The sequence below is a fragment of the Tinamus guttatus genome, unplaced genomic scaffold, assembly GCF_059628265.1.
Source record: "Tinamus guttatus ecotype Peru unplaced genomic scaffold, ASM5962826v1 Tinamus_guttatus_pri_ptg000242l, whole genome shotgun sequence".
Lineage (NCBI taxonomy): Eukaryota > Metazoa > Chordata > Aves > Tinamiformes > Tinamidae > Tinamus > Tinamus guttatus.
The window spans coordinates 6,594,482-6,614,873 of NW_028288776.1; the positions used below are offsets into that span (position 1 = coordinate 6,594,482).

Genomic DNA, 20,392 nt, shown 5'->3' on the forward strand with positions numbered 1-20,392 from the left:
TTTGCTAAGGCTTCTTCATAGGTAAGCTTTGCCTTCAAATACAGTTTTTTATATACTGCTGCATGTGTTATGTGGAGTGTTACCCTGTTTCCTGAATGGAAAAAATACAGGAGGCTGCCTTCAAAGTCCAGTTAAACTGGAGAGGTCCAAAGGAGTCAACAGGACCCTCCACACTTGGCCACTACTATAAGTTACCACATAAAATACCTAGAGCTCTTAACTGCAGCAACAGATAGAGAATGTCTCAGAGGGCACCTGATTCTCATTGCTAGGCATTTTCTACCCCACAAGATCCCCAAATTAAAAGACAATATTTATTTAGAATAATTTTTATATGAACATTAGAAGTATAAAGAGTTTTAAAAGAAATATCCCACAAGAAACCAGCCAACCTGTACAACACCAACCACACTTTAAGGGCTGCCAGACTCCAACAAAATCAAGAAAATATTTTGTAAAATAGAAATTAATTAAATTCAGGAACATTTATTTATCAAGCAAACTTCTTAAAATACTGATTTTTTTTTTCACAGTTACAGGTAGTCAATTTTCTTTCTAGAAAAGACAGACTTGCAGTTTTGCAACATTTCAAGCACATCTGGAACCAAAAATAGTATGTACACTAGAAAGCTATACACATATATCTAGTTCTGTTAGGAGACCGTAGTCACTTGTGTTAGACATCTGGCAGACTCTCAGGTTCCCACTCCCCAAGCCTTGCAGTGAGGGTTTTCTGGCAGAGTTTCTGCCACCTCCCCTGATTCCAGGCCAATTAAGGAGAGAGGCTGCCATATTGCTGCCTCAGACACACCTGACCTACACACTCTACCACATTTAAAATAGGTTACACAAACCACTGACATATGCAAGAGATACAGAAGATTGCTTGTGAACCACATTTTGCTATATTTACTGAGGCCTCTGCTTGCTCATCTGCTTGCTGGCTTGCTCTTCCAGTTGCATGGCAACTGCCAGGGCATCTAATGTTTCTGGAAAGGAAAACAGGAACATTAGGGGGACTGATCCAGTAGCTGAATTCACCAGTCCAACTGTCTCAGCTGTTCAGCAGGGCTCTGCAAGGGCCACAGAGGGAAGTAAACATCTCAGAAGTAAAGAGAGGGAAGAACATCTCAACTGGTACCAGATCATGCCTGATCCCAAAGCAGCCCTTCATGTTTACATTTTTTCCCCACCCATCAAGACTTTCAAGCCTGAGGCTTGCAGAATTCAAGCTAAATGCCACTAACCCATTCATTGAGCACCTCAGAGGACCAGATCTCATCAGCCAGTAGCACAGAAGGTGGCAGGAGACTTGCACCAGACCCTTGCTCTCAAGCTGTATCCAAGATGGGAGGGCAGTTAGGGCCTTTAGAAAAAAATCACTACTACTTCCTGACAATAGCTCACTTTGCTTTTCATCTTCATTTGGAAAACCCTCACAGGCAAATATTATCCAAGCTGTAATTGCTGAAGTGCCATTTAGGCAGTGCAGAGGGAAGAGGCAGCTGACATCCCTCTGGCACAGAGCTGGGAGACTTCCAAACCAGGTTTGATCTGTGCAGTTGGAGAGATTTTACTACACATCCAGTGATTCTCTGTATTAAGGTAACCACATATCAAACAGATGCAGACAGACATGTCCTATGAGAATATGCCAGACAGACCAGTTATAAATTGATAGGTCTTAAGGCATGATATCCACAAAAACATAAATGGAAACAGTGGGTATACCTGGTGAATCTTTAGTGTTCACATGGGGCTGTTTCTCAAAGTCACTGTTTTTGTCCAAGGCAAAAGGTAAAAACAACATAACTACATAACCCAACTAGCCAAAGAGACTTCAGTGCATTTGCTCATAATGGATATTGTTTTCTGCTCAAGGGAAGGTAGTTTATGGCAGTGAAAAGCAAGTGAAAGTTACTAGTCAAAATTTTACTTGATAAAGTGCAGGCAAAAAGACATTTCAAATCTCTTCCTATGACCTCCTAGTAATACGATCAGAAGGGTAAGCTATTCAGGAGGACTGGGTGCTCAAATCTCAATAGTTATGCTGATACTAGTGTCTGATCTTTGAAATCATTAATGGCAGTGCTAGTGCCTGTTCCAGAAGGTGCATGCCACCGTTATCAAAAAATGTTAACATACCTCCAACACTAATGATGTTTCTTGAGCTGTCCTCTACGAAGCACTTAGCTCTGCTGACAAAAGTCTCGAGATCGTAGTCTGGCTGCTCAGTCATTCCCAAGAGATAGTCAAGTTCAGTCATTTTCTGCATGTCAAAAGAGGGGCCATTATGAGAAATCAACTCTTTGGAAACTCCAGTCCAGCACATGAATTAAAGCTGAGCTTCTACAGACCAGCAGCTCTGTGCCATAAGCAGCAAATGGAGGTCACTAGTAGGAGGTGAAAGGGGACTGGCTGGCCACAAGCAGCAAAATGGTCTTGTTTAGCCACTTGAGCTAACCACCACAAGAAAAAAGGTGGCAGTGAAAAGGTGATTCTTGCATTACAGCCTATGGCCTACCCATTAACACTTGGCTCAGACAAGCTGCTGTCAATATACAGAAAAGCATCTTAGTCTGAGCTGACCTCTTCCACCTACCTGTTTCAGTTCTCTAAGCTCTTCTATAACTTTCTCCTCCTGCTCACCAATCTGAATCACAGCCTCACGGAAATTGAACATGTGGGGAGAAAGTTCTTCTTCCTCATCCTTGGAAAGCTGCAAGAAAGAGTCCAAGTAAGAATAGCAAGTTGTTACCAGCTCTGAGATCTGTTCAGCTCACTGCATACATACATTGTGTTGAAGATTCAAGACTTCTCCACTGGTCTCTGTTTCCTCATTATCAGTTTCCATGTGATTCTGGATTTCACCAGCTCCATTGTGAGGGCTGAGCTCTTTCACTCTGCAACAGGAACATCTGTCATTCTGCTGTCAACAGTTTCTCGGGTGCAGCATCATCAAGCAGCTATTGCAGTTGATCAGTCCTCACCAGGAAGCATTTGGCTTCATTAGAAAAGTTTAACATTATCATCCCCCAGAACAAGGGGCAGAAAACTCAAAGGGGTGCAGGAAGGGGTGCTGGATGTTAGTCTCAGTGCCCAATTTAGTCATATCATTCTAGGACCTCTGCAGCCAAGAAACAGCCAAGTACACAACGCTAGCTGCCAGCAGAGCCTTCCACAGAGGCTATATTCCATACATCAACATGCTCATGACCAATCAAAGCACTTTCAATATAGAAAGAAAAGGAATAAAAACCTCCCCCCATAGAGAAACTTTCTGTGCCAGGACAGGACTATACTAATGGCACAAATCATGCCTGATTATATAGATGCAGATATTGGACATCAGCTGGGCACTTCATTCTACGCTAGTGTCAACCTCACATTTCCCATGAGCTTCAGCCTGCATACCCCTTTCTTGAACTTGCTTTGTGCATTGTCTAAGAGGCCAAGAAGCCTGACTCAAGGCCAGAATCTTACTAGGAAGCATGTTGCACTTGTCCTATATTTTCAGGTGAGGAAGCATGAGAAGAAAACTGCAACTTTGAATCAGGAATCAAACCTCGGAGTCTGTCAAAATTCACAATATTCCTGAATGCATGCAACAAAAATTGCCTTGCAGAGTAGTGCTCCCTTCCTGAGAGGAAGGAAGGAAGGGATAGAATCAACTAGACTTTTGTTAACAAAGGAGGGAAAGTTCCCAGGTCTGATGTTTGTGAAAGTCTTTCTGTTAACGCACAACAGAAGTCACAGGCTCTGCAGCACAGAATCAGAAAGGAAAAAAAAAAAAAAAATCAAAAATCAAGAATCACAGAATCCACTAGAAGAGGAAAAAAGCTAAGCCAGTTCTCTAGCTATTGTGACTTTAAAAAAAAAAAAAAAAAACACACACACACACACACCTACTACTACTGCCCCTGCAGCCATGAAGTCTGCCACCTCACTGGAGTGTTACAAAGGTACCTGCAGCAGAGACAGGGAGGCACTTGCAGCTCTGCCAGTGTTCCTCATGAAGCTGACAGGGAAACCTGGGGCTCAGTCCCTGCAAATCTGTCCCAGAGGTGCCCAACACCAACCATAGGGCACTCAAACCCCACACTCACCACTTGGTTAGCAGGTGCCCTACTTTTAACTCGCATCAAACCCTATTAAGGACACAGTGAGTTCTCTCAGCTGCAGGACCAGGTCAGGGATGCATTCTTAGCACACACATACAGATAGGACCCAGCACAGACCACAAGCAAAATAAGGGATATGGAAAGTACCATTCAGGACTTTTTTTGGCAGGGTAAACTCACTGCAAGACTGTTCCTCTGAAGGAAGGAGGAATTAATCATGGTTTTAATGCAATCTATTATGCTCCAGGCAGAGAGAATCCATATTAATTGCAGAAATCACCCCTGAGAAAAACTTGCCCTCAGCCTCTGAACTGCCAGCAAGGGCAATGACAGCAAGCACACTTGATCAGAATAAGAACATTGCAAACCCTTTCTACAACAAGAGGAGAAACGCCAGGTCAGAAAGGCTGTTACCTGTCAGCATATCTCAGTGTGTTTAAGGTGTACTCACAGGAACTCATGCCTGGAGAAATCATTGCTATCTGCAAACAGAACAAAGAGCCTCAGTAAGTACCATATCTGCTGGCTTTGTCACAGTTGCTGTGGTCAGTGGAGGAAGAAACCAACTTGTTTGGTTTTCAGAACAAGCCAAAGATCTGAGGCTTCAACATCCCCTCATCCTAGAAGGGGGGCACATACAGCTGCCTGCTTGCTCTGTGGTGCTCAAGCAGGCGTGGATTTGACTGTGCCGTGCACGTACTCACCATACAGGTCCTCGAGTTTGCTCCAATGAAAGAGTCTCTTAGCACCTGGGTCAGCTTGCTCTCCCGGAAAGGGGTGTGAGATTTGTTCTGCCCTAGGGCTCGAATACATTCCTAGGGAAAGACAACTCTTCTGAATACAATGTCTGCATCTCTTCTCAAACAATTCTGCAAACTACTAGCAAACAACTGCTGGTAAATCCAGCGAGCTGGAGAATGGGCACCGCTGTTGTTTTGTAAGCACCTCATAGCCTTTTAAATATACTCAAGGTGTTTGACTGCCTCAGTCACATCTGGTTTATCCAGAATATGAAAAAGTGCAGACAACTTGAACAAAGTTTGCAATGGCTGTAGTACCATCTGGCCTGACAAGACTATACTGCTTTTCTGGAGTCGTTATAAATTGATTACTTTCAGGGTTGCTTAAATACAAAATTGGGATTTTTTGGCTCTTATTTTTCTCTGTTCTAGAAAGAAAAAGATCAGATATCCTAGGAAATAAATAATCAGTATGTTGATTAGTACTATTTTCTCCGTGTAAATGCTCACCTTCAGAGCCAACAAGCTCTTGTTGATTTCTGCCCCTTCCATCCGTGTCTGCCGATCAGCACTAGATGTATCTGCACCCCTCTCATTTCCTGCCAGATCCACCAAGGAAAATTTGCCAAACATTTTTCCTTTTCGGCGTAGTATAATTTGAAAACAAGCATGGGACCGGGACGAGCTGGCATTTGCAAAAGTCTGCCCAGATGTCCTACAGCAAAGATGAAACAAGCAATTGTATCACAGAACACGCAACAGATCATAGCAGTAGAAAAGGGCTGAAGTCGATTTAAAAAGGTTTATCCTACATATTAATACCTTATATTTGCATGAATTATGGATTCACCTCTGATATAAAAGTACAGAAGGTCTAACTGTGAGGAATACTTGAACCCACCTCCCAATTTTGAAGAATGAAGGCTATATTAGCTGCTTCTCCACTGAACCAGCCTGCACTGGAATGCCTGTGTAATTGCAAATGCCTCACATGTGCTTGGAGCTGGTAGCTCTACCATGCTTCTGGGGAGGCACTCCTCTAGCACTGCATCTTCCTGCAGCACTGCAGCTCCCAGCTCATTCTCTGAAGGCCTCTGCCACCACACAGGGAGCAAGGCAAGCTCCCCACTTCACAGCATTAGCTGTATTAGTGCACTTGATATCATGGCAAGTGCCCCTCTCCAGCAAAACTGCTTGGCACTTAAGGCTCTGCTGAGCAACTACAACTGTCCAGTAACAATTAACGGACTGGAGATTTACAAGCAAACAACTTCCCGCTGTGACCCTCACCATCAGAGGTTTGGCAGGTTCATTTCCCCCTCCCTGCATCCCCACTGCTGGAGAGAGAGGCTGGCCTAGAATACTGCCATGGAAAGCATGGTCTGAGAGGGTAAAAAGCACAGAGTTCTTGACTGAGTTGTCAGCCAAAAGCAGAGTGCTGAGTGAGCTTTTATGATGTTCTTATCTGCACATGCAAAGTAATACCAAGCCAAGAAATGTTTCTGCCAATTCTCAGAGTATTATCAGGCAGGTAAAATTTGCCAATAAAAACTTGATGTTCAGAAGTCCCTGATTAAGACATGCCAGGATGACAGGTGGTGCCCCAACCACAGCCTGCAGACAGCCTGCCAGGGTGATGAGTCAAGCCTGTGGCTGTCCCTCACCACCTCCTCTCAAAGATTCTTCAGACAAGATCCCTGTATGACCTGCAGTATTTTTTCCCTTCAGGAGAACTCATTTGGCCTGCAGTTAAGCCAAAGCACTTTTGCAGCTGTAGCCTGAGGACAAAAGCTCTTCCTTGTTCCCATAAGCAACTATCACTGCCTCTGTCAACTAGGTGATACTCTTAAAGTACAGATACATAGAGGATGCTCAGATCAACTCTACCACCTGTGCAAGCAATCTGCTTATGTGAATGGTTTGTCCAGAGAGCCATGAGGACATATGGCCACTATGGAAAGAAGGCTAAACCCACCCTTGCCTTTATTCTCCACCTGCCTCACTTTCATGTGGTGCCTGCCTACTTGTAGGCATTGATAGACCTGCTCCTGTTTGAAGGCATGACAGGCCTAGGCTGCAGAATCAGTTATGTGTTTCACAGACATTGAGTGTAACTCAACATGACAGTTTCCATATTGGTTTTAAGGAACCAAACCTGCAGGCACTGCCCATCTCAATCATCCTGATGACATCCTCAGCACAGCTGACTTGTCTCTCTTGGAGGCCAACAACCTGGACTTGCTGCTTGCCATCTTCCAGAACTCGAAGCTTTGCCTTCTTATTCAGGAGGTCAAATACCTGGATTCAGGCAACAAGATCAAGGCAAATCTAAATGCAGTCTCTTTTAAGGTAGTTTGCACCGTCTTCATAGAAATTTAATGCCAAAACAGCACATGTTTAACATACCCTTCCAATTCAGTACTGGATATGCCAGAAGATACAAATAAGTTTCATTCAGCTACTTATCAAGCACAGTCAAAGAAACTGGGCAAAATTAAACACATACCTTCCCATTGTATATCTCAAAGAATGTCACATAGACTTCCAAATTCTGATTCCTGTACCTGGGCTGGCTTAGAAGAAGGAAGACATCTTGTGCTAGTGAAGAAAAGGGGAAAGTTTAACTAGGTTAAAACAGTTGCCACTAGAACATCTTTCAGATGAACTCTGCTATAAGGCAGTGTCTAGTACCTGGATGACAGGCTTCCTACCATGTGGAGAACAGCTTCAGGAGCATCCTTATCTAGGGACTGAAGACAGTTGGGAGGGAAATGGGAGCTTCTACTTTTAAGGTCACCAGCACACAGAGTGCTTACTGGTCTGGTTTGGTCAGTACAAGCACATTACCACCTCATTGGCAGGACATTAAGATATATGCTTTTGCTTTGGACAGGCTAGAAGAATCATGTATTTGCTTGAAGAGCTTCTTGCAGACAGCCTAGAAGATACTCTTCCCTAAGCATCTCCATTTGCTACCATTTGGAAACAAAATAGCTGGTCCTTTGGCTGGATCCAACCTGCCATGATTAAAGGGCTTCACATTTTTAAGTTGGTCTCAAAAGCAAGAGTTTTCCTTCAGAGCCAGGTCATAACAGCTCATTTGTAAGGGACTATCAAACAATTTTCCTTGTTTCAACAGCCTCATTGCACAGGCTATTTTCACAATATGCCTTTCAAAAGCAAAAGTAGAAGAGGCCAGAGTTCATTGTGCTTCACTAGGCATTATTGCCAGGAGCAGCTGCTAAAAGTATTTGTTGTCTGAAAGCCTTTTATATGTGCTAGGATTTTTTGCATGTAATGCTTGGAGGAAAAAAGTAAATCAGGATTATGTATATTCATATGTTTTCTATTTAGCCAGCTTTATATCAGAAATAGCTAATCTTCTACTTCATTTAAGTCAAGTATTTCCAAACACCATCCTTGGCTAAGAAAATAATGAAACAGAAGTAATCAAAATTAAGTAATTCAGTCCAGCAAGCATCAAAGCTAGAAGATATGTCAATTTGTTTCAAAAATTGTTATCTTCTGATGAGCTAGTGTTTAATAGCAGGCTGACTTGGTATGTTAGAAGCTGGATAGAAAATGCTGTTTGTGAAACAGCAGTAATAACTAAGTAGTTACACCTCCTACATAAACTCTACTACTTATTGGTGAAAGCATGAGTACTTTTACTTGGGAATACTTTGAGTATCTATAAAGAAACAGACTTTATTGTTTAAGGAAAAACAGTTTTGACTCATGTATCTAAAGAATCAACTTACATGCAAAAGCATATATTCCCTTTGAGGCATTCTGTGTTCTTCCAGAGAAGTCTCCACCCATAGTCTGCAAAGAGAAAGGCCATCACTGTGGTAGGGTGTAGTATAAGCAAAGGTTACCTTATTTTAGTCTGAGAACATGCTAGGAAGTCATCATTTCTAAGTTCCAATGTCAGTAGGATTATTGCAACATAGGGCAATTCAGGATAAAGTTAGCTTTGTGCTTCCATATCACTTAAGATGATAGAGACTATGCAAAGCAGCAGCTGCATGCCTGTAAGGCTCTGCAGTGCTGGCTCTCCATATGAGTTTAAAGGAGTTGTTCCTCCAAGCAGAAATGCAGGGCCTTGGCAGTGAAACCAAACAGTCTAATTAGTTAAGAGCTAGATTTGCTACTGCTTGCAAAAAACTGACTTGCATGGTATCAAAACACATCCATCTTCTAGACCAGACAAAACTTTTTATTTCTAAAAGTATTTCTAAATACTTTCAGTCCCCCAAGAGCTTTGGCTACTGTTATCCTGGTCACTTGTGCTACCATTTTTAATACGAGACAGGAAGTCATTTACAAGACTAGTTTAAGAAGAATTTAAAAAAACTCAGACCCAACAAGAGAGATTTTCAATCTGTTTAATAGGTATCAGTAATTTCAAGGGGCTGTTACAATTCTCTCACTAGTTCTGTGCTCTAGAATCAGGAAGGAAAAATAGCTTCCTTGACTGTTGTTTGAATGTCTCAAGGTTGTCAGGCACATTTATCATATTCTATGTTTAAAAAAGTGAAAAAAGCTTATTTATTATTAGAAAATTCTCCAGGTAGCATGAAAATTTAATGATAGTTACGTATAAATCCTACGGCTCACTGCAAAATATTAATAGTAGAAATTCCTTGACTAAGCCTTGCATCTAATACTAGAAGATAGTGGGGTAGTCTAGCCCAGTAGACATCACTCTGATATGAGGTAAAGGCTTCTTGCAGGACAAGAACAGGACTGGCTCCTATGTCATGGTGTGAGGGATGAGAATTTTCCACTGGTCTTCTTTCCAGAAGTCCAAAATTAAAAACAAGACACAAGTTGCTGAAAACTTCTAGCCTAACACCTTTGAGATGGAAAGTACAGTCTCTGGTTCTCCAGATTTGGAACTGGTAGACTGGAAGAAGTGGTTAAAAAGTGAATAAATACCCATTCACAGTTAATATCAGACTAGTTAATTGTCCACGTACAACATGAGGCTTATTCTTATATAACCACTCAAGTTTTTGGAATTCTTCTAAACTCAAAATGCAATATAGATAATATTTTAATCCATCTCAGAAGCAGGATAAATACTCCGGCTTTGCAGACTGAAATTAGATGTGACATCAGTTTGATGCAAGTAGTAGTCCTGACTCCTAATACATCCTCAACACATCCTCAGTTTTCAGTCTTCAGTAAACCCATTGTGGGCAATTTAGTATGACATTCCTCACAACTCCAAAGAAAATGTGCTAATATTCTGCAGAAAAAGATGATAAACTATTTAAAATATAACTAATTATACAATGTGCATTATATATATAAGTATTACAAAATAACTAAGGCAAAAACAATTCAATATACTTATACAATCCTTATGCAATCCTATTAATTATTTCAAGGAGCTTAAATATACTTCAGATTAAGCAAGAAAATTTGAGACCTTAGAGAAGATAACTTACATGTGTCTTGCCACTGCCTGTCTGGCCGTATGCAAAACATGTTGCTTTTCCACCCTCAAAGATAGTCTGTACAAGAGGCCTAGCAGTGAACCTGGATGTTCAGAAGGTAAAAGACAGGTAAGACTTAATTTGCACTCAGCTTCATTTTTTTTTTCCTGAGGAGGCTTAGGATAATACCTTGAAAGACCAATAAAAGCAAATTCTTAAGAAATCAAGGCTATACCAAAACTAAGCTTTACACTTTTCAGTCCATAGGTTTCCTCCAAAGTACATTTCACATATACTTCAGGTACCAGTTTTTTAAGCAAGGATGCCATCTGGCCAGAGATCCATGCTTTTATCTTGTAACTCATTCCTAGTGTAAAAAAAAAAAAAAAAAAAAGCATTACCTGTATACCATTTCATTGGAAGAGGATTCATCAAAGGAGAAGTCAAATCTAAATGCTTGGGTTTCTAGGTATTTTGTTAGATCCACTTTCAGCTTTGGCTCATGCACCAACAGGACACACTTGCTGGGAACAGTAATCACATCACATTCCTTTTTCAGAAGTTCTGTTAACAAAGAGACCCTCATTTTTAACATGAATAAACAATGTCAAACATCTCCAAGTCATAGCTGTCCTGCCAGTACACTCACCTTGTTTATTTAGAGGGCGTTTCCTGACACAGACACAAATCCTATGTTCTTCCATCTAAGAGAAAAGTGAGAAAACATGCGTAATTCCTTCCTTGAGTACAAAATAAAGTAGTCAGAATATGTACATGCAGTGGTCAATGGCCTCAAAATTTACTTACTGGGTCAGTTATAGATATTGGTTGGCAGTCCAAAGTTGCTCTGAATTCTCTGATCATCCGTGCAAATTCCCAATTTGGACAGCTGCTGTCAAACTCCTGCACAAGAGACAGGGAGGGGGGGAATGAAAGGAATTAATCTACTAGTAAGAGTAACCTACCATGGGGAAAAAAAAAAAAAAAAAACACCACAGCATGTTAAACAATCAACTGCACACAATCTTGAATTTTTATTTAAAGGTAGCAAGATTCAGATTTTTCTGATCTAGAAATAATCCATCCTTAAATACAGGAAAAACAAAGCCTGGCACTCTATCTTCCCACTTGTGTCCAAAATAAGATTTAGTTTTATTTCAGGGGTATATTATCCCATAGAATCTCCCTTTACTAGTGTATTGTAGAGAATACTCCACCTGTGCACGTTTTGTCCTGATTTCACTGATCTGGGCTCTCTTTTCTTCTCTCTTGTTTTTCATTTTCTCCATCTCTTTCACAATGTTAGACCTTCTCCGAACTAGATAAAATTCAGATGTTTTCTCATTAATTTTTCACTTTATACATTACAAGCACAGCATTTTCCAAATATTTCCAGCTTTGTCATGTTATGAGAGACTAACTTGTTCAAGAAAAAAAATCTTCAGGATGATTAATTCCATTACTTTTATAGTGCTTCTTTCTCAAAGCATATCTGCCAACTATAGAGGCCAGCTAGCAACACACACCATTATTCTGAAGTAAAGTTAGTATTTTCTGAGGAGATAGTCCTTTAATATGATTACACATTTAAAATATACTCAAAATTAAGCTTGACCTCAGTAAAAATTGACCTTTTACTTTTAAATCCACCTTTTAACTTAGGAGTGTACAGAGCAGCAGTCCCTGTGATGCGTTGCTGACCAGTGTCTGTTTTTAGGCACTGCTCCCCATTACCTGGGTTTGATGAAGAGGTCATTCTAGCAGGAGGCAGATGTTCCTCTATATTACCGTTTTCATTTGTCAAGGAAGGCTCTGGGGCACAGCTCAGCCTGCTAGCCCTGGTCCTGCCAGCTGCAGAAAGACAACAAAGACAACAATTAAATCCTGAAGATCAAGAATAATTTTATAATTTGCAGAGCCCCATATGACTGAGGAAAGAAAAGACCTGTTAATAAGCTTTTAATTTGCTCCAATTCATAAGCACTCTAGCACTCCAAGAACTAAAGCTATCACTATCTCACTTAAAATAATATCCTCTTGAATAAGTTTTTAACCTCCCTCCCACCCTAGACACTAAAAGCCCCCAGCTTGGGCAAAGGAACATCAACTGTTCTTCAGATCAGGCTCCTGCATGGGGAAGGTTGCAGAACATATTGTCAGCAGCATTAAGACACTTCCCTCCCCCTCTTAGGGATTCAAATGCCACTTTTTTCTGCTAAACAGATACCATGTCCGTGACAACCACTCTGGTTAGCAGAGCAGGTCTTCCTTCTATACTTATTTCTGAAATCCTTTGAAAATCTCTTCAGGAAGAAGCCTTGGATATTTATTTAGTCAGAAATCTCTCAGCCTCCCTGTTTTTAGATCTGAAGGAGCTAGGGGAGGGAAGGGTGGGAGAGAGTGTTGTTCCGTTTCTCAGGCTTACAGTGGGAGAGAGTGTTGTTCCGTTTCTCAGGCTTACAGTTTACCTAATACATATTTAAATATCTTTCTTCATATTAACAATTCTGGGCTTTCTCCACTCACTAGGAAGTGCCGAGTTGTTTCTGGTTTGTGTAGAAGTGCAGGGATCCACCTCCATTTCATTTTCCTGGTGGTTGCTCTGAGACTCTGCGATAACAGACATCCTGGTGGAACGGCCACGCAGACCTTTGGAGACAAATTTGAAGTCAGCATCATGATCAGACACTCAGGATTTTCCAAGTAATCATATGCACACACAGGTATAGAACAGAAGGCACCGTGGTGTGGTGGTTAAAAGTACCATTTCCACTCCTTGGGTACATTAAAAAAAAAGTACAGGGTGAAGCAAAGCTGAGAAGGTAGGTGTGTAAAATGTGATCACAAAATGCATGACTAGAGAAAAGCAGGCTGCGTGTTCCAGATTTGCAGCACCAGTATTTTTTTCCCAGATAGCACTAAAAACTTGCTACTACAGTGGTTCCAGAGCCTCATGAACTGAAACTGGCAGTTCAAAAATCTCACAGATCTTTAGAAAGGCTCTTTTTGTAGACAGTCTCTGTAGTCACTTATTGAAGTATATTTTTTCTTTCCCTGAGACCAAATCTCTGCCCAAAGTCAATTGCAAAGCTGCTAAATGAAGGGATCAGAAGATTTTTGATGTACAGAAAACAAATCTGATATGAAAAAAAATCTGAAGTGCAGTGTGAGTATCAGAACTACCATCACCTCTAACAATCACAATAATTTACCCAGAATTAATCGCAATGATTTCCAAGGAAATTCTTCAAACCACAGATTAATTCACATTCTGGATCCAATTTCTTAAAGCCCATAAGATTTCCTTAGAGCCCTGAAATTCAGTACTTATGTCTTTATTGACTCTTTACCTGGAATCTTCTGCTCTGATGCAGAGACATAAGGTGTCACAGCTGCAACTTCAGGGACAAAACTCAGCAGCATTTTTCTTGAATGAAACAGTGCCTTAGACCAACTGAAGGATTTGCTGCATCTGAATGGGTTTGTTTCAAGTAAGTCTTGTACTAGGAAATGCACAGCACCTTCCATAATTCTTAGTTGGAGAACTTAGCAGTAGCTGTTTCTCAGTTAACTCTAGTAGCGCTGTTTACTTCTGCTCCCGCTTTGCTGAGGAGCTTGATGCAATACACATGACGTACCAAGATGGAGACAGACACCTCCTGATCTTTGTTATTACTGAAGCCAATGTTAGTTTTCTAATTAGTGCAGCATAGAGTTTTTAAGAGGACAGAAATTCCTAATCACTCAAAGAATTTAATAACATTTGAGGAACACTGAACACATTGCTTCCCTTTGTGCTCTGAACAGGTCTTTGGGGGTAAGTGTGTCTGTGGCAAAGGCAGCAGGCATTTCAGATTTACAGCTAGAAGCTACATTTCAGAAAAGCAGTGACCTCTCATAACATTTTTCTGTCAGGCTATGACTGGATTAAAACTCCTTTATTTCTCCAGTTAGCTGCCTATTTCCATCAACTGATCTGTCCACAGAAAGGGGACACTTCTCTAGCAAGTTCAAATTTATGGGTAGTTGTCTGGATTTGAGGAAGATCAAGATGATGATCTAATATAGAATCATGTTTGACAGATTAAGTTTCTCAGATTATTCCTGTCTCTTGGAGAGAAAGGGAACTATACTGTCTTCTGGTACCATGTTCCCTCTCCAGCATCACATACAAGGGGCAGAAAAAAAGGGGGAAACTGTCTGAAGATGAGATAATCATTTGTCATGACTATTTCTTTCTGCCTTTTCCACTCTCATGCTGAGACTTCTTCTTATCTTAATTACTGCCACTCACCTTTTGTTGTATGTGGTATTAGCCAAACTCCATGTGAAACTTAACGACTCATTCCAACAGGAACATCCTAATGACATTTAGAACAGCATAAAGGGAAGAACTACAGAAATGCTGTAGAAAAGGGCAACACATCAACAAACACCAGCTCACAGGAACAGGACAGCGATCTGCTGGCAAGGGTCTGCACTCAGGAATCCAAAGTGTTTGTACAAACTAGCATGTTCAGAATATTTGTTAGGATGCCTTAGACTACAACATTGCAACTAGAACTGAAGACCCCCTCTATTTCACTTGGTTTTAGCAGAGGAGTATTTTCTCACCTTCACGTGGAGCAGGAATTTTTGAAAGAGTTGTTCTGCGTTTCTGGAGGAAGAAAGGAATGCTATAAGTAATCAGAATAAGCCATAAACACTTAGCGCAACCCTAAAAGATAACATAAATACAAAAAGGCTTTCTGATCAAAATCCAGCTACAAGATAGAACACCCAAGTCAGAGACCTCAAACTCTGAGAAGCAGTGTTTCTAACACCTGTTTTTCAGGCTGCTGCTGTTGACACTCAGGAAAGACTAAAGTACTTAAAAGCACTTACCTGTACGGCTATATTTTCTTGCAGAGGAAGGTTTTCTTTCACATCTGCAGATGGTATTTCTTCTGCTAACTCAGGATTTATTGTTATCACATCGCAAATGTCAATCTACAACAGCAGAGGCAAGACTTTTACAGAATGAAATATTGCTGCGACTGCTTATAGCATTTTTTTTGCATTGAGTTTCATCATAGGCAAACAAACCTGACCCACTGCTTGCCAAACGTTAGCTTAAAGTTGCCTTGACCAATAAGGTAGTCCATATTCCCTATGGAAAGTCTCATACACCCAAGCATACTAAAAGAAATGGGCTAGTTAGACCATTTACCCTCATCTGCCAAACAGCACACAGCTCCGCAGGAGCCATGGAGCACTTCTGGAGAGAGAGACAAAGCACATTTGGCATCAACCACTTTAATCCCTTACAGCTAATCTTAGTAAATCTCAGCTGCTCTGACTTCTGTGCAAGAAGAGCATTAAAGGTTTCCTGTGCAATTGCACTTGCCCTAATAAACTTCAAAGAGCTACTTGCACCTTGGAAAATGAAGGATTCGGCATTTAATCCATGACAAGTCAGGTCACCTGCATTTTCCCTTACTATTGCAAATGATTTCACCTAGGGGCAGCTCGAAGCCTCTGCGTGACCCTCTGGTGAAGTCATAATCCCACGTTCTGCACTTGGAAAGGCACCGTCACAACAACCGCGGGGCAGCGGGAGCCAGCGGCAGGCAGGCTGGCAAGGGCAACCTCACGTACAAAAAAACATTATCACACATTTTGGTCTTTCAAACCTAAATTTAAGTAATTCTAGTATTGCAGCAGCTTACACCAGAATTCACCTGCAATCAAAGCAGCACAAAAATCACACCAGGATGTTCTTAAGTCCCAAAATAACCTTTGATTTGATTAAAAGGAAAGCCCATGAAATGAGCAAAAAGAAGCAAGTGAGCCTCTGTAAAAGATGATCCCCTTTTCTCATACAAGGGGCATAACTGCTAACTAACAAATTTGACTTTATACAAAAAACAATAATGATTACAAAGTGAATCAGTTCAGAAATACACTTATGTGGAGAGTGCATAAACACATTTGCTACTGTATTATGAACAGCATCTTTGTAGAGGCATTATAATTACACACACAATTTATTCAACAGTTGTATTTACAGCTATTTGAATGTAGTATACAGACAAATGGCACAAGACCAACTCAGAGAACTAGTCAGCAACAGAAGATTTTACCTGAGCTCCCAGGGTAACTGGCAGGACAAACACGCTGTCTTCCTTTCCAGGAGAGATTTTAAGTGGCAGGTCTTCAGCTGCGTCACCCTCAAGAGCCTTGGACTTGCACCTCCCCCACCAATTTTACACTCTTATTTCATTGCACACTAACAAGGAGGTTTTAGAAATCAGACTTAGCTCAATTAATATAGCAGCTGAGCAAACATGCTCACTAAAACCCTTTGCCTTGTCCTGCTACCTGGAAAACTTAACATGACCTGAAGCATGGAGGCTGTTACAAACATGGCAGGTCCATCTGCAAGAGCCCATACCCCATTCTCTGTGTTTCGCTGTGGCACTTCTGACCAGCACTGACCAAGAGGCGATTCAAGTGTCATTACAGTTGGGGTTGCAGGCAAGTCACGGTTAAGGCCCCATACATCAGTCTGGAGCAAGTTTTCCCTGCGCAAAATTCTTAGCACAAAGTAAAGAAACAAGCAAAAACCAATAGCCCTAAGAAAAACACAACAACGCACAGCGGAACCAAAGATCAGCACTGACCTCCTTGCCTTTGACCGAGGCGCCCTCGGACCACTCCACGGACACGGTGCGGCGGTCCGCGTTCACCGCGCGGATCGTGGCGTTGTGGATGAGGCCTAGGAGAGCGCGGGGTGAGCGCCGCGCCGCGCCCCGCGCCGCGCTCACCCCCGACCTGTCCCCCGTCCCCTCACCGTTGCTGCGCTGGATGTTGACGACGCGGCCGGGGCACACGTGGCGGCAAAGGCGGGGGTCCATGGCGCGGAGAGCAGGGAGGCAGAGCGCGCGGGCCGGCGCGTCCCCACCGCCGCCGCAGCTAAGGCCGGGCCCCGGCAACCGTCGCCGATTTAAACCCCGCGCGCCGGCGTGCCGTGGGGCCTGCCGGGAAGCGCCGGCGCGCCACGGCGGACTACGCCTCCCGGCACGCTTTGCGCGCGCAGAGGACTACAATTCCCGGCAGCAGGGGTGGGGGCGCCGCGGTCCCCCGGCCACAGGAGCATGCTGGGAGCTGTAGTCCAGCGCGGCAGAGCCACTAAGAGCCCGCGCCCTGCGAGGCCGCGTAGGGGCTCGGCTGCGAGCCGGGGGGAGCCGCCTGTGCCGCGCGTACCGTCTCGGTAGCGGGGACCCTATTCTGGGCTCGATGCAGCTCTGATCTGCCGCTACGCCCGGGCGGAGCCAGGAGCCAGGCCGCGCCTCGCTGGCGGCCGTCGGGAGGGCACCTGGGCGGCCGGGGAAGGGGTCGGGCCGCAGGCACAGGAGAGCGTGAGGTAGAAGGTCGGTGAGTACGGCCGAGAGGAGTTGGGAGAGGACACGCATCTTTGCAATGCAATATGTAGTAAAGAACAGCAATTTATCTGTTTTTGACCAGCACTGGGTAGCTCTGCCGAAGCAGAGCCTCAAAAAATTCATCGACACTCGTACTTGTTCCTCTCCACGGAAATCTTTAGTAAAAGGCGAAAGATTTATACGGTCTGAAGAGAAACCAGAGTATGACCCACCCTCCGCCACCGCAGCGAGCGCCGCCCGCCCGCCGCCCCCCAGCCCGCGGCGACCCCCGGCCCCGCCGCCCCCGCCCGGCGGCTCCGGCCCCGCCGCGGAGCGCGGAGCTCGCGGCGCCGCCCCGGCCCCAGCGGACACGGAGGCGGCAGCGGGGCCGTAACGGGGACTGTAACGGGGACCGCACGGTGCTGCCGCGGTGCAGCCTGGGTATGCTAATAAGCGATATGCAAACGAGGAATATGCTAAGGAGGAGCATGTTAATGAGGAACACGCTAAGGAGGCCGCCCCGCCCCTCTAACGACGGTCGGGCCGCGGCGGCGCCGACGCCCCAGGACGGCGCCGAGGAGCGGCGAGACCGACCGGCCGCCACGGCGGCCCCCGCCGGGACATGGAGCCCGGGAGCAGCGAGAGCCGCCAGGACACGCGGAGCCGGGGAGCAGCGAGAGCCGCCAGGGCGCCCCCTGCCGGGACGCGGAGCCTGGGCAGTAGCGAGAGCCGCCAGGGCGCCCCCTGCCGGGACGCGGAGCCGGGGAGCAACGAGAGCCGCCAGGGCGCCCCCTGCCGGGACGCGGAGCCGGGGAGCAACGAGAGCCGCCAGGGCGCCCCCTGCCGGGCTGCGGAGCCGGGGAGCAACGAGAGCCGCCAGGGCGCCCCCTGCCGGGACGCGGAGCCGGGGAGCAGCGAGAGCCGCCAGGGCGCCCCCTGCCGGGACGTGGAGCCGGGGAGCAACGAGAGCCGCCAGGGCGCCCCCTGTCGGGACGCGGAGCCGGGGAGCAACGAGAGCCGCCAGGGCGCCCCCTGCCGGGCTGCGGAGCCGGGGCAGTAGCGAGAGCCGCCAGGGCGCCCCCTGCCGCGCTGCGGAGCCTGGGCAGCAGCGACGGGCGCCGGGGCACGCGGAGCCGGGCGCTGCTCCCGCAGTGTTTTCCACTGCTCAAGAATAAAACTCGAGTCTGTTTTTCACCAGTGCAGGGATAGCTCCACCGAAATGGAGCCTCAAAAAATTCCTCGACACTCGTGCCTGTTCCTCTCCACGGAAATCTTTAGTAAAAGGCGAAAGATTTATACGATCTGAAGAGAAACCAGAGTATGACCTCCCCTTCCCGCCGCCGCCGCCCCACCGCCGCGCGCCGGCCCCCAGCACACGGCGACCGCCGGCCCCGCCGCCATCAGCCCGGCCCGCTCGAGTCCCGCTGCCGCCGCCGCCACCACGCCCGCCCCGCCGCGGAGTCGGCGCCGAAACCGGGGAGCGGCGGCCGGAGAGCGGACTCAGCGCGGCTCCGCTCTCACGCGGTGCATCCTGGGGATGCAAATCAGCATATGCTAATGAGGGACATGCTAATGAGGCGCCGCGACCGCCCCAGCGCGCAGCCGGGAGGGAAGGGGTGGGCGGGGTCCCGGTTTCGCAGCAGCGGCAGAGCTCGAGCCGACCTGGTCCGACCCGGCACCGAGCGAGGCCGGGCAGCAGGACGGGAGGTCCCGCTTCTGGTCCCCATTCTGGCTCGAGGTCTCCGAGCGCCCCTCGCTCGCCACGGACAGCATGGCGGGAGGGCTGCAGTTGAGGGGCTGGGACTTCTGATCCGGCACAGGGTCATTGTGTGCAGAATCCCATAGTACAAGCAAATTGTCTGTTTTTGACCAGCCATGGGCAGCCCTGCCGAAGCAGAGCCTCAAAAAATTCATCGACACTCGTACTTGTTCCTCTCCACGGAAATCTTTAGTAAAAGGCGAAAGATTTATACGGTCTGAAGAGAAACCAGAGTATGACCCGCCCTCCGCCACCGCAGCGAGCGCCGCCCGCCCGCCGCCCCCCAGCCCGCGGCGACCCCCGGCCCCGCCGCCCCCGCCCGGCGGCTCCGGCCCCGCCGCGGAGCGCGGAGCTCGCGGCGCCGCCCCGGCCCCAGCGGACACGGAGGCGGCAGCGGGGCCGTAACGGGGACTGTAACGGGGACCGCACGGTGCTGCCGCGGTGCAGCCTGGGTATGCTAATGAGGGACACGCTAATGAGGGACGTGCTAATGGCGACACCCTGGACCACACCGGCTCCAACACCGGTGCCCGGGGCAGGAGGCACTTGCAGGAGTTCTGGGTCCCCGCAGCACTCGCTGCTCCCTGGTGACCACCGGGCCCGGGAGCAGAGACGCGGGGCGGGAAAGCCCCAGCAACCCGCTCCTGCGAGGCGGCGCCTCGGGCCGGGTCGGGGTACCCACTATCCCCGAGGCCTGAGGCTCCTCTCCCGCCCGAGAGCAGCGCAGGCGAGCCCGCCGCCGCCCTCCCCGCTGCGCTCCGTGCGCCTCCCGCCAGCGCTCGCCACAAGCCGCGGCAAGGACCGCTTCGCGCTGCGCTCGCTCGAAAGCGGGGCCGGGCGCTGCCCGCGGCTTTCCCGGGGCTGCCGGGCAGCAGCAGCAGCAGCTCCCCGTGACGCCCTGAGTGTTTGCGGCGAACCACGGCCG

General features: G+C 46.3%; 1 protein-coding gene and 3 non-coding genes across 4 annotated transcripts; all 4 read right to left on the reverse strand.

Moving 5' to 3' along the window:
- Positions 1-778: 778 nt before the first annotated feature.
- On the reverse strand, positions 779-17,201 carry KIF2C (kinesin family member 2C). Its single transcript, XM_088526130.1, has 21 exons — positions 17,138-17,201; positions 16,968-17,062; positions 15,190-15,294; positions 14,920-14,962; positions 12,832-12,954; positions 12,040-12,156; positions 11,523-11,623; positions 11,113-11,208; positions 10,955-11,009; positions 10,707-10,869; positions 10,318-10,408; positions 8,623-8,686; positions 7,368-7,459; positions 7,017-7,159; positions 5,372-5,576; positions 4,826-4,936; positions 4,536-4,603; positions 2,795-2,903; positions 2,603-2,719; positions 2,146-2,269; positions 779-989 (listed from the first exon to the last, which is right to left on the reverse strand). The coding sequence occupies exons 1-21, from the start codon at positions 17,199-17,201 to the stop codon at positions 910-912; spliced, it is 2,166 nt and encodes a 721-aa protein (XP_088382256.1). The 3' UTR covers positions 779-909.
- Positions 17,202-17,819: 618 nt separating this feature from the next.
- LOC148594485 (U5 spliceosomal RNA) lies at positions 17,820-17,934 on the reverse strand. Its single transcript, XR_015913466.1, has one exon. It is a non-coding gene; the product is annotated as a U5 spliceosomal RNA (small nuclear RNA).
- A 981-nt stretch (positions 17,935-18,915) lies between these two features.
- LOC148594486 (U5 spliceosomal RNA) lies at positions 18,916-19,030 on the reverse strand. The gene has a single exon (XR_015913476.1). It is a non-coding gene; the product is annotated as a U5 spliceosomal RNA (small nuclear RNA).
- Positions 19,031-19,589: 559 nt separating this feature from the next.
- Positions 19,590-19,704, reverse strand: LOC148594487 (U5 spliceosomal RNA). The gene has a single exon (XR_015913474.1). It is a non-coding gene; the product is annotated as a U5 spliceosomal RNA (small nuclear RNA).
- Positions 19,705-20,392: the final 688 nt, after the last annotated feature.